This window comes from Mus musculus, chromosome 2 (genome assembly GCF_000001635.26).
Source record: "Mus musculus strain C57BL/6J chromosome 2, GRCm38.p6 C57BL/6J".
NCBI classification, from domain to species: domain Eukaryota; kingdom Metazoa; phylum Chordata; class Mammalia; order Rodentia; family Muridae; genus Mus; species Mus musculus.
The window spans coordinates 154,676,302-154,690,415 of record NC_000068.7 but is presented as its reverse complement, the minus strand read 5'-3'; the positions used below and the strand labels follow the sequence as shown (position 1 = coordinate 154,690,415).

The window sequence follows — 14,114 nt, the reverse complement described above, 5'->3', positions numbered from 1 at the left end:
TCCTGTTCCTAGAGCCAAAGAGCATCAAGCTCTTCCAGCCCACTAGTAAATATTTTAACATGGTTCATAGAGACGCTAACAAACACTCGACTCCGCTTTGGAGCAGTATGTAAAGGAAGGACGGATGCTATGGGCAGGCGCCGCGAGGCTGTGTCCAGCAGATCCTGGTGCTACGGCATGCCAAAGCAGCAAGCGCTCCAAGGGCCCCTCTGTGCTGGCTAAAGTGTCAAAAACTATAACAAGTGCAGTTTTTTCATAGAGAGACCCCTGCCTTTTGCAAACCGAACCAGGCTGGGTCTCTGGTCCTCAGGCCAGCTGCATGAGAAGCAACCGTCCACAGGGAAGGAAGGACTGTGGAGCACAGGAGCACAGGTCAGCCACAGCCTGAGAGTAGACTAAGAACATATAAAAAGTCCTGGGAGGACTCACATGCCAGGGCCCAGTCCTGTCCACACTCAGAACGCAGCACAGTGGCTTCCCTCTCTGGGACACAGGCTTCTGCAGTATGACGGATAGAGGTGGCCAAGAAGACCTTCTCAGGACATTCCCAACTGCCTACCACAATAACCTAGAATCAGCTGAAACAAGCAGGCAGCTTCCCTTTCCTAAACTCTGTATGGAAATAGCGGAGGCAGACACATCCACTCAAACTCCAAGACGGTGACAACAAGCACAGCAACCAGCCACGGCCAAGGCCACACCCCCAGCAGCAGCACATACATGTTGTCGTGGGCAGCCTTCATGGCCTTGGCGGCATAGCCCATGTTCTTGAGCACCTCCGTGTTGGTGTTGGCGTTCTCTAGGGCCTCCCGCTGGAACTCGATGGTTGACAGGGTGCCATCAATTTGTGCCAGCTGCTTCTCATACCTCTTCTTGCGCTTCAGAGCCTGCAGGGCGGCTAGAGGGAAGAAGGCAGACTTGAGTGCACGGCATGGCATGGTGTGGTGGTAGGCAGGACGCAGAGCCCTCCTCCCAAGTACACTGTACTCGTCTCAGCTGTAGCCCCTGTAAGACAACTAATGACTGACATCTTCTACCCAGGGGCACATTCAATTCTCTAAGGAAACACACAAGGTTCACACACCTCACAATGAGACAGGAAGAAGCATGCAAACACAAGCTTAAACTCTCTGGCAACCATATCAGAGTAAGAACAAGTTCTGGGGTCAAACGACAGCTCACAGACAGAGGTGAGAGGCTTCGTTTCCCTGCTACGTTCACTGTGAGGAGTGAACAGGCCTAGCATACACAGAAGCCTAACAGATTAGTAAAGCAGGTACCATATCCAAAAAAACCTGCAAATTATTATAAAACACCACCCCATACCAACTAAATAACAAGAATAACAACTGACCATAGCAAATACTAGATGAGTTTGGGTTAAGATGCTATGCCACACAAAAGCCAACCATCCTGTAAACTGTTCTGCTCTGAAAGTAAGATGGCAGCGGAGCACAGCACAAAGCACAGTGCTCTGAGCAGGAATTTCTGTCTGGAAGTCAAGTGAAGAAAACCCGTGAGCCACATGCCTAGAGACGGCCAGTACTCCGTTCTCTATAATAGGAAACACACAACACGACTGAATCGAGTTTGACCACTGGGTCAGATCGATAGTATCTGCTTTCTTAGCTCCCAGCCTATATAGAAATAGATCATTTTGTCTGAGGTCACGACAAGTGATTCAATAAGGCAATCTATCTGTGGCAGAGCTTCCTAGTGCATCTCCCCACTCAAACCCAGACTCCTTCCCCTTACAGTCTCAGAAAGGCAACCCAGCAGGTTCTAGCAGAAGGAACTTGATCAGGGAAGCTGCATTTATCTGCATGCTTGTAAGCGTGCTCCCTCATACAGCAGAGGTGCTCCAGTGCCATCTCCACAAGCAGCAGATGGTTTCTTTGTATGTCACAGAAGTTAACACATTCCTTCCACTTCCAGGTGTGTGTACCTTACAGCCTGCAGGGCACATGCTCCACAGGCTACTCCCAACATAGAACCGTGAAGTTACCTGAAACACTGTTCATTCATTCATTCTCTACTGTGAGCTTTGTGTCCCAACGGCCGAAGGCTGAAGACACGTGACTGTTAGCCTGGGCATCTGCCCTAAGAACCACTTGGCCAAAAACAATGGTTTGGCCTCAAAAAAAATGTTTTGTTTGTTTGTTTTTTGAGACGGTTTTTCTCTGTGCAGCCCTGGCTGCCCTGGAACTCTGTAGACCATGCTGGCCTCGAACCCAAAAATCTGACTGCCTCTAACTCTGCCTCTTGAGTGCTGGGATTAAAGGTGGATGCCATCATGCCTAACATAGCTAGGTCTTTGAGAGAACATTTAACTCGATTAAGACTGAGGGCATAAGTCAATGGCAGGGGAAGCATGGCTTGGGCTCGATCCCGAGCACCGCAGGAAAGTCAACGCCCTCAGAGAAGGACAGAATAGTGATTCTCAACATGTCACACATCAGACCCTCTGCATAGCAGACATTACATTACAAGTCACAACAGTAACAACAATAGTTATGAGGCAGCCTCAAAATAACTGTATGGTTGGGGGTCACCACAGCATGAGGAACTGCATGAAAGGGCACAGCATTAGGAAGGCCGAGAACCGCTGACTCAGAGACTAACAAACAAGAAGAGCAATGCACTCCTCATTAAAGGATCTGCTTAGAAAGCTGAAAGGGCCGACCCAGCACCTTGTTGAACATTTTCACGAGTGTGCTGTGTAAGTGCCTCAGAACAACAACCTTCCAAGGTTTCAGCAGACGAGGAAACTGAAGTTCAGGGCAGTTCTGTGCCACTCTGTTCAGCCTCCCACTTGATTAAAACAGCAGGCATGCCCTGGAAGGAGTCACCCAGCTCAGCAAGACGTGTCCAAGGAGAATAAATCCAACCACTTCTGCTTAAAAACTTCCCATAGCTCTCTCTGCCCACCCTACAGCTTCTATCGACCCTCAGGGTCCTGCCTAGGTAAGGGATAGGTTTCCTCCCTAAGTGTAGTCCTGGGAACCCTAGTATCTGCCATCTTCAACAATCATAGCAGCAAGAAGTTACCCTTAACCATCCAGGCCTAGGGCTATTCACTTGTGACAGAAACCGCCAGCCACCTCAACATCCAGGGATGTCAGGTCTTCCTTCAGGCCTTCTTGGGCAAGGCCTCACACCTCACAGGTGCTCCTTTCTCAGACCCCTCCTAGCCAGCCCCAACACTCAGGGCTCAAATGAGAATAGAACTTACTTACAAAGGACTCAGGAATGTAGCTCCATGGCTGAGTACCTGTGTAATCTCTAGTACCAAAGGACAGGGACAGATAGACAGTTCCTTATGTCACTCAACCCTCCAGCACCCTGTCGCGGTACAGAAACTCCAGATCCCAGCCTAACAGGAAGACTTAGGGACAGAAAGGGGAAGCACTCTCTGGGGTCACCTTCTGATATATGGGGAGAGGACAGCACAGCCACTCCCAACGCTTGCCTACTGTTCACAGTACCACAAACTCAAAAGTGACTTCAAGTAACTCCCAGATGGTTCTATCCATCTCTGCAGACCAACAACTAACACAAGGACTGGTGTGCAGTTAGTTAATATATGCCACCTTTTAATTCTATGTATTTTATTTTCATATACAAATGGTCCTATCCTAACACTTAAGGTAGCTATATAAGGAGTACTAAATGCTTTTTTTTTTAAATTTAATGATACTGTCCACTTGCAATGAGCATATCAGAGTAACCAGAGGAAGATACATGTTCTATGTAGGAGTTACAGGTGTGGTACACGTCTCCCTGTCTTATTGGTTCATATAACAGGATCTCTTGCAAGCCCCTCACTATTAAGGTAAGTATGTAAAACCTAAGGAAAGGCCCAGCAAACACCCTGGCTCCAGGGTCACCCTCCTTCTGCAGGCTTAGAAAGCTTAGCCAGAAAGCAGTGGCCTCCCCAGGCTGCTGTGTGGCAGGGACCGTGGATGTTTTTTCTCCTATCCCTTCTAAAGTCTGTATTTTTAAATTACCTGACAGCTACACTCTGAGAAACCCCTCAAATGTTTCACAAATAAAGCAACCCATTTGGTCAGCACTGGCCCACAGGAACATGTGCAAACACAGGTATCACAGCACTTCACTTCCTATGCCTTACAACTGTGGGAAGTCGCAGTGGAGGGAACCTGGGGGAACCTAGTGCTCCATGGGCCAAATGACACACTTCTTTCTGAACACTGTCCAAGTAAGACTCCCTCCATTCCACCTGGCTATCTATTTGAGGTAGTGGGAGTTTGAGAAAACTTATACTACAGTTCAGGCAGGCTTGGAATTCACTCAATAGTCCAGGTTGGCCCTGAACTCTCAGCAATCACCCTGTCTCAGACTCTCGGGTGCTGACGGGATTACAGGTATGAGCCATCATACCCAGCTCTAACCAGATCTCCAACCAGACTTGCTTTTCTACATGGCCAAAGTCCACAAAGCCCAAACCCAGTATTTACATAAACAAATGCAAACTGGCTTGGGGGCCAAACTCCCCAAAATCTGGATGGTTGGATTAAAGAAACAAATTGGAAGCTAAGGAACAGCTGTTCATCAAAGCCGAATCTTCAGAGAAGGCCATCTTCTGCTACAGAACTTAGGGTCCTATATAAACACACTGGCTCTAGTAGCCTAAATTTAACCCTACCAACAGAAGTTTAAGAGGTTGCTTTTAGATGAGGAAAAAAAAGTCTGTGAAATCTCCATATTTAATTATGCCTTTGCCAGTTCCAAGAGAGTAATTACAGCAGCAATTACAGAATCTAATGACCAGCTTTATTGGCTCTGAAAGCCAAAGCAAAAGCAACTGCAACCATGTTGAAATAAACATTGGTCTCCAGACAGTTGCTTCATTAGACCCTCCTAACAGCTATTCAAAAGACAGCATGCAAGAGATACCCTAAGAAGCAGAGCGACTCAGGGAGAAACTTTCACCCAGGACTAGAAACCTCTTCTACAAGGCATCCGGCGGTGACGGCGGTGGACAACTAGAGAGGACTTCCTTTCTTCTAGGCCAAGGTCAGCTAGATTCTCCTGAAAGAACAGAGGTCTGTCTACTGTGATGATTCCACATTCAGTATAGGTGAGACAGCCCAAAGCATCTCAACAGATGTGGAGAAAGCATGCCTACACACCCCCTGCAGGCCGAGGGCCTCAGCACGGACAAGGTGGGTTCGGGAAGCAGCTTCATAGAATGGACAGTGTCTGCAGTCCTTCCAAAAGTCATGATCTACACCCAGTGGAAGTAAGATGGGAGGGCAGGGGGAGTGGCATATGCACTTCTTTCCCAATCAGTATAAACCACACAGCAAACACCAGCACACTCCAGACAGTATTTCCCCAGAAACACAGTGAGCAGCTAAGAAGGCTTGCTTCATCTATTCTAGCCATCTTTCAAGGGTTCTTGCCTCATTGTGCTGTGAAGATTTTCAGAGACCCTTGAGTTAGGAGACCACAACTAGGTATCAAGCCACTGGCCATTTTACTGAAAGCAGGGCAGGGGCTCATCTGTCATCTGTCCTATGTATGAGAGCAAGACAAGACACAAAAGTCAAAGTCACAGTTATACAAAGTCAAAGTTATCCAAAGCCCAGCACCTCTTCTATTAGCTAGAAGCAGGTGCTGGATCCCCAGGAGCTAGAGATAAGGTGGTGTGAACTGCTTAGTGTGGTCAGTGCTGGGAACCGAGCTGAGTCCTCTGCAAGAACAGTACTTAACTGTGGAACCATCCCAGCTCCCTCACCTCATTCCTAAAGTCTGCCCTTCGCAAATCTTATCTAAAATTTCTTTTTTTCCTATTTTAGAATTATTTATGTATGAAATGTTGTATGTATGTATGTATGTATGTATTTAATGTACGCTGTTGCTGTCTTCAGACACACCAGAAGAGGGGGTCAGATCTCATTACAGGTGGTTGTGAGCCACCATGTGATTGCTGGGAATTAACTCAGGACCTCTGGAAGAGTAGCCAGTGCTCTTACCTGCTGAGCCATTTCTCCAGCCCCTTATCTAAGATTTCTGATGACCTATGGAAGAACTGAAAAATGACAGTTTGCTCTCCTAAATCCTAAATTAGAAGAAAAAGAGGCCAGTCATGGTGGCTTACATGTAATCCCAGGCTAGCCTGGGCAACAGAATAAGCCCTGATTTAAGAAAACAAATCAGAGCCAGGCAGTAGTGGCACATGCCTTTAATCCCACACTTGGGAGGCAGAGGCAGATGGATTTCTAAGTTCGAGGCCAGCCTGGTCTACAGAGTGAGTTCCAGGACAGTCAGGGCTACACAAAGAAACCCTGTCTTGAAAAACAAAACAAAAGCAAACAAACAAAAAACAAAAAAAGAAAACAAATCAGGGGGCTGGAGAGATGGCTCAGTGGTTAAGAGCACTGACTGCTCTTGCAGAGGTCCTGAGTTCAATTCCCAGCCACCACATGGTGGTTCACAACCACCTGTAATGGGATCCAATGCCCTTTTCTGGTGTGTCTAAAAAGAGTGACAGTGTTTCGTACACATAAAATAAGAGGAAAGAAAGAAAGAGAGAGAGAGAGAGAGAGAGAAAGGGAGGGAGGGAGGGGGAGAGAGAGAGACAGAGAAGGAGGAGGAAGAAGAGGAGAATAAGGAAGGAAGGAAGGAAGGAAGGAAATAAATTAGAAAAGACCGCAGTTATCATTTGACCAAGGTCAAGGGTATTTTGTCTGAGTAGGTGCTACAGTCCCACCAGGCTGCACCACTTCTCATTCTCCTACCCTGCATGAGGGCAGCAGGACCAACTTAGGCTTTAGAGTGAACATGAAACTCCTCAAAAGTCAGGCCCAGCAGGCAACAATCTGAGTCGGATCGCTAGGATTCACATGGTAGAAGGACAGAAATCCTTTCCTACAAGCTGACCTCCCTCTCTCTAAGAAATGTAGTCTTTTTTTTTTTTTTTTAATTTCAGAAGCCAAAATGTACCTTTAAAGCCCAGACTGGCTGCTTTGTTTCAGCCTTACCTGTAGACTGCCAGCTTCATTCTGCAACAGCCGTGGAATGACACCCTGACATCCGTGTATTTACTCCCACAGCTGGGGAGTCCAGCCAGAGGCACAGGCACATTTTCCCAAGCAGCCTCGTTCTCGCGATGCATCTCCCTGCTCCCCTAATTTGCTCTCCGTGGCCTGGAGCTAATGCACTCCATTTAGAGATGGTAAAATAAGTACTTGCGAATGACCAGGAAATGGGAGTCCAAAACCCTGCTGACTTCATCAGCTAACACACAGGGAATACAGTACTCTGCAAAGAAGATTCTAGAGAGAGAGAAAAAAAGAAAAAAAAAGCCTCTTCTCTGTTTAACACAGACAAAGAGGAAAGAAATAAGCCTCACAATTAACAGCCTTACAGAATAGCTGACCCACCCAGAGGCACTGAAACGGCAAACTGTGTGTTTTGTGTAAAGCTGGCTGAGACATCTGCATGGTCTAGGGAACAGGATCTGCTGGCTTACAGCATGTCCAGGTGGCCAGCTCCCTGGTCCAGCTCCACCATCATCATACTGAGCCAATTGCTTAACCTCACCAATCCTCATGGTGACAACACCCATCTCAAGAAGATGCTAGTCAAAATTAGGTATGTGACATGCTGAGCACAGAGTCTGACATGCAGTACAGGCTCAGAAAATGTCTGTCACTGGTATATGAAAGTGCAGAATTTCTGGTCAGAGCCTATTTTAACAGGAAAATATAATCATCAGCCCCGAGATTAAAACAATCAAAACTGTCCATGTGCACACACAGACCGAGACATGTATTTGTAAAACAGCCTGGACCCGAATTGGATTAGTGCACATCTGTAACTCCTCCACTTGGGAGGCAGGAGCAGGCGGATTTCTGTGAAGTCAAGGCCAGCCTGGTCTACACAGTGAGTTCCAGGACAGCCAGGGCTACAGAGAGAAACCCTGTCTTGAAAAACAAAACACAGACAAACCTTACAGCTTGGGAAAAACAAAACAAAAAACCAAATGCTTTCTGCGTAAGCCTGAGTAGCTGGGCTCTGCCCCCAGCAAGCACATAAAACACCAGGGATGCACAGCTGTAACCCCGTGCTGGGGAGATGAAGGTCGGTGGATCTTTGGAGATCATGGCCAGGCAGCCTAGCTGAATCCCTGAATGCTAGGTTCAGTGAGGAACCTGTCTCGAAAACGAAGGTAGAACTACGGAAGAAACCCGACACTGATCTCTGGCCTCCACATCCCTGTGCACACACACCAGCACACATGCATCCGTGTCCACACCCACACATGTATCACATACAAAAGCATCTTGTCACTCCTGTCAATGCCAGCCTGAGCATTCCCAACCCGTGGCTAAAGCCAATTAGCACTAGGGCATGAAGGGATCATGGGGCTTGCTACCAAAAGAATTCTGGCCCTGATGCTGAACAAGAGGCAGGCTAAGTTATTAGATCACTCTGAAAGTGAGAGTGGTGCTAACACTTTCATGGTCAGAGAGGAAGGTAATCTCTAAGAGAATACTGGATGGATGGGGCACTCAAGCCACACTGCTTACTTCTTTCTCCTCTCCCTCTTTCCTTGCCTTGCCCAACATGTCCAGGATGACAGGTGTCATGATTGGCACTTTCCATGCTTATTGGTACTTTTGGGGAGGGGGGAAGGGATTGTTGGTCATCTACCATCCTCCCATTGACCCCATAGGTATGTATTATATTATTGTCTTACTTAACAGATTAGGATAATGAGACACAAAGAGTTTATCACTTGTTCAAGGTACACACAGAGGCAGGGATACAGCTCACAGCCTAGTGTACCCCATGCCCTGGGTTCTATCCCCAGAAGCCCAGAAACCAGGTGTAGTGGTGCAGACCTATAATCTGAGCCAGTCAGAAGGATGTGAAGTTCAAGGTCATCCTTGGCTACATAGCTAGTTTGAGGCTTCCTGGGATACATGACATGTCATCCTAAGCAGGTGGGGAGGGGCTAGTGAGACGATGCAACAGATGAAGTTGCTTACTCCCAAGCCTGACGGCAGGAGCTCAGTCTGGGAGACCCAGACGGTAAAAGGAGAACCAACTCCTACAGGTTGTCCTCTGACCTCTACCAGCATACTGGCATGTAAGTACCCATGTGCATATACACAAAAATCAGTATAATACTAAAAAAAAGTAGCAGGCAGAGGATCAAAAACAGGCTGCCTGTCTCTCTCCGTGGCCTGCTTCTGCGTGAGCCATTGCTTTGCCTGCTGCACCCAGACTCTGAAAGCTTAGTATTCTGGCACCACGGCATCGGGGAGGCTCAGTATGCCCAGAAACAACCATTTGGCAACCCAAGACAGCAGGCAGAAAAATCCTCTGACAAAAAAATTACTTCTCGGTAGATTGGTTAAAAAAAAAAAAAATCATATGCTAAACTCCAGCACTTTAGCATCTCTCGGCATAGGTTAGTGACCCTGCACCAGGCTAACAAGGGGCCTCTGTGCAAGCACCAAGGAAATGAAGGTGTGTGCACTCCTCTGTGCCCCCAGATGGAGGCAGTGGATGGGCAGCCTGTCAGTCAGTGCCCTCAGTCCTCTCACCTAAGGGTCCCAAGGGTCTAAACGGGCCTCTTCTCTGGAAGGCCAGAGCTCTTGGGAAGAGCTTTGTTCTCAAATTGTCACTTCTCTCCAGGTCAGTTCTCACTGGGATTCCTTCAACTCTGAGACCACAAGTCCCAGTGGTTTGTTAAGGGACAGTGGGCCTGGCCATCCTGTGACACTTGGGGCGAGGTGGCAGAGACAGTAAGGAGACTGCTCTAGACTATGATAAGCAGTGGCCAAAGACACAAGAAAGGAGAGGCAGAGGGAGTCACCCACCAAAGGAGAGGGTTCAGAGGCCAGTGCAGCAGGCACCTCCTACTCCTAATAGGGTGGCTAATGTCTTCACACTGCTATTATTCAAATGTAAGGGGTTCTCAAATAGCCCAGAACTACCTTGAACTCCCCTTCTGTTTAACCCCTGAGTGCTGAACTATAGCCATATAAACACCCAGTGTGGGGCTTTTAAGATAACATGGGCGTTCAGGCTGGCCACCCTCAGATGCCTTCATCTCAGACTCGTGAGTACTGGCACTACTCATCTGCCAGCCATATCTAACAGACCTTAAAAGGACAAACAGTTCCCAAGAAAAAACTTCAATAGGCATACAGAAATATAGTACCCAACAAGGAAAAGTTTACACTTGTGATTCAACCAAAAGTTTCCGATTATGTACAAAAGATGGGGCGATAACCATGACGTAAAGAAAACCCTCAGCCAGTTACAAAGCTGCACAAGCACAGACGCCAGACCTGGGAGACTGGTTTTGCGATTGGGTGGTTTTTTTTATTTTTAGTTATTTATTTGTTTTACTTTCATGTATGTATGTATGTATGTACTTAAATGTGTGTGTGTGTTTGTCTGTGTATGTGCACCACATGCATGCAGGAGCCTGCAGAGGTCAGAAGAGAGCATCAGACCCCTTCGAATTCGAGTTACAGACAGGTGTGAGCTGCCATATGGGTCTGAGACTTGAACCTGGGTCCTATGCCAAAGTGTTCTTGATTGCTGAGCTATCCCTCCAGCCTCTGGGTCTGAGATAGCCCAGGCTACCCTCAAACTCACCACATAGCTAAGAATCACCTTGAACTTCTACTCTTCTTGCAGCTCCCTCCTGTGTAGTGGGATTCCAGGTGGATTATAGGCAGAACCACTATATCTAGTTTATATAGTTCTGAGGAAATAACCCAGCCTTCCTGAATTTGAGACAATCACCCTGACAACTGAGGTATATCGACAGCCACAGCCAGGACCAATTATAAGATGATTATAATTGTTACAACCCAGTCATACCTATAATCCTAGCACTTGGGAAACTGAGACAGGAGGATTGTTTCAAGTTAAAGTAGACTGTGCTATATCATTAAGTACCAGACCAGTTGACAAGGTTAGACAACAAGACCCTGTCTCAACAACAAAAAACAGGTTTAACTCTGCTCTATGTTCAATGTAGTAGGACTCATACTACAGGGGAGACTGGTAAATGTGAACACACAACAGCAAAAACTACCTGAAAAGAAACAAACCTGGCACTAGGTAAAAAAAAACTTTCAAAAAATAATGATCTAAGCACACAAGCGCGAGCATACACACACCCTTATCTCAAAGCATAAAAGGGGGGCTGGAGAGATGACTCAGCGGATAAGAGCACTGACTGCTTTTCCAGAGGTCTTGAGTCCAATTCCCAGCAACCACATGGTGGCTCACAACCATCTGTAATAAGATTTGCTGTCATCTTCTGGTGTGTCTCAAGACAGCTGCAATGCACTCACATAAATTAAATTAAATAAATAAATAAATAAATAAATAAAATTAAAAAGCATAAAAAAAGTGCTCAAAACAGAGTAAGAAAAAAAAAATCTTTAAAGCAGCCAGAAGAAAAACAAACATAATTATGACTCAAATTCTTAAGAGAAAACAAGTTATAGGATAGAGGATTTAAAGTATTTGTCATCTTTTTTTTTTTAAGATTTATTTATTTATTTATTATATGTAAGTACACTGTAGCTGTCTTCAGACACTCCAGAAGAGGGAGTCAGATCTCGTTATGGATGGTTGTGAGCCACCATGTGGTTGCTGGGATTTGAACTCCGGAGCTTTGGAAGAGCAGTCGGGTGCTCTTACCCACTGAGCCATCTCACCAGCCCAGTATTTGTCATCTTAGTTCCAACAGCAGTGATTAAACACCACAACCACCTCAACAAGGCAAAGCTAAGAAAATGCTTTTAAAAAGTGTTGTGGCTGGGCAGTGATGGCGCACGCCTTTAGTCCCAGCACTCAGGAGGCAGAGGCAGGTAGATTTCTGAGTTCAAGGCCAGCCTGGTCTACAGAGTGTGTTCCAGGACAGCCAGGGCTATACAGAGAAACCCTGTCTCCAAAAACAAAACAAACAAACAAACAAAAGAGTGTCGTGGCTGGGCCAGGTGACACACAACTTTAATCCCAGCACTTGGGAGGCAGAGCCAGGTGGAGCTCTGTGAGTTCAAGGGCAGCCTAGTCTACAGAACAAGTTCCAGGACAGCCAGGACTACCCAGAGAAGCTATCTATTTATCTATCTCTATCTCTCAAAAAAACAAAACAAAACAAAACAAACAAACAAAAAACAAAAACCGAAAGAAAAAAAAAAAGAAAGAGAAGAGAAGAGAAAAAAGGAAAAGAAAGGACAGAAGGAAGCGGCAAGCACGGCGCTCTTTCCCTTACAAGTCAGGCCCTGGGCTTAGATGCCTTAGCCTGGACTGGGACAGAAGCAAACTGCCCGCCCATGGTTTCCGTTCCCAGGCTGGGATGTGCTGTTTCTCTTCCAACTAGCTTTTCTTCCTCGCTTCCAGCTGAATCCATGCCAACAGAAGCCCCCTTCTGCCTGAGCAAGCATGAGAGCGCCCTGGCAACGGAGATAACAACAGAGCTGGGGGCTGGGACGCTGCGTGGAAGTAGGGAAAGAGGAATGTCGGCAGAAAACGCTTCCAGTGTACAACTGTTACAAGAGACCAAACTAACAAGGCCTTTCCGAGTCACAGGGAGAGGGCTGCAGAGACAGACACATTCCCCTGTCCAAAAGACAGCAGGCTAACCAGGGGAGGGGGGGAAAGACTTTCTTCTGGGAAGACAGCCTTGTGCTTGATTGGTCTGTTCAAAAATAGGGCAAAAACCTCAGAGCCCTGATGCTTGTCTTCCTTTTACTCTGCATGCAGCTTAAATAGAATATGTACCCCGAGGAGCAGGCAATGTCCCACTCCCTCAGGATCCTCGGTACACAGCAAGTGCTCAGAGACACTCATGCATAGGAAGTTGAAGCCCTGGGCTCAGAGCTCAGCAGATCCTGACTGGTTACCACTGAAGGAGGGGGCCTAGGGGCAGAACCCCGGTCTCCTGCTTTCCCTACAAGCCCAGCTTGATCTAGGAGACAACACCTGAGCAGGACAATAAGCCGGACAATAACAGGAGAAATGAGACAGACAACAGTTTCCTATGAACAGACCCCTTAAAGCCCCAGCCTTAGCAAACAGACCGCTTCCCTATGCACAGTCCGGTAGGCCTGTTAGCCACAGAGCTCAAAAGCTCCGGTTTGTAGTGATTGGCTAGTCATGAACACATGATCCCAGCAGCCAATCAGAATTCTTTTGAGTTTTCAATCTGCGAAGGGAGATCACGAGGTAGGAAGAATTTACAGGAACAAAACTATTAACCATACTGGCCATCTAGTCAATGAGTAGACTTACAAGGGAGTCAAAAAAACGGTGATAACTGGCAGAAGAGAGCCCAGCCCCACCCTGCCCTTTCCCACAGTCATCGAGTCAGTAAACCCTTTGGCTGCGGAGTAACCAATGCCAGCCCCTATAACAAGAGTAGCAATGGCTCTGCTTGTAATCCCCATATTCAGAGGTGGAAGCAGAGGACTCTCTTGATTCAAGGCCATCCTCCGGAAGTTCCAAGTCGGCCTGGGGTAATGAGCCTCTGTGCCCAGGGAAAACCAAAACAACCGCACTTAGCCAGAGATGGCGCCCGAACTCCATCCCGCTCAGTCCCTCTGACTCCAGAACCTTCCACTACTGCATCACATTTTGAGAAGGAACTCATCTTAACGACAGGAAGGAGCCAAACATAAGAACAGTTTTACTTAAGAGTAAACACGGGAGGACTGGAGAGATGGCTCAGCTTGTTAAGATCAGGGCTGCTCTTCCAATGGACCTGGATTCAACTCTCAGCACCTGCATGGTGGCTGACATCCACTTGTAATTCCAGTTCCAGAGGACCTGACACCCTCTTCTGGCCTGCCTGGACACCAGGCATGGTACACATGCATACATGAAAGCAAAGTATCCATATACATAAAATAAAGCAAAAAAAAAAAAAAAAAAAAAAGAGTAAACACAGGAACTGGGAGATGGCTCAGCAGTTAAAAGCACTGACTGCACTCGCACTCACAAAGGACTCACGATCAATTCCCAGACCTACAGCAGTTCACAACTGTCTAACTCCAGTTCTAGAAGACCTGACACCCTCACACAGACATACATGCAGGCAAAATGCCCAT

At 47.0% G+C, this 14,114-nt stretch overlaps 1 protein-coding gene and 1 long non-coding RNA gene across 2 annotated transcripts in view; both read right to left on the bottom strand.

The window, feature by feature from the left end:
- Positions 1-14,114, bottom strand: part of Chmp4b (charged multivesicular body protein 4B) — a 37,758-nt gene that overhangs the window by 4,368 nt on the left and 19,276 nt on the right. Inside the window, exon 2 of the mRNA NM_029362.3 lies at positions 721-898. Coding sequence (NP_083638.1) covers positions 721-898 — 178 coding nt within the window. The remainder of the gene's footprint in view (positions 1-720; positions 899-14,114) is intronic.
- Positions 3,674-13,877, bottom strand: 9030607L20Rik. The gene is made up of 2 exons (XR_866878.2): positions 7,008-13,877; positions 3,674-5,538 (listed from the first exon to the last, which is right to left on the bottom strand). It is a non-coding gene; the product is annotated as an RIKEN cDNA 9030607L20 gene (long non-coding RNA).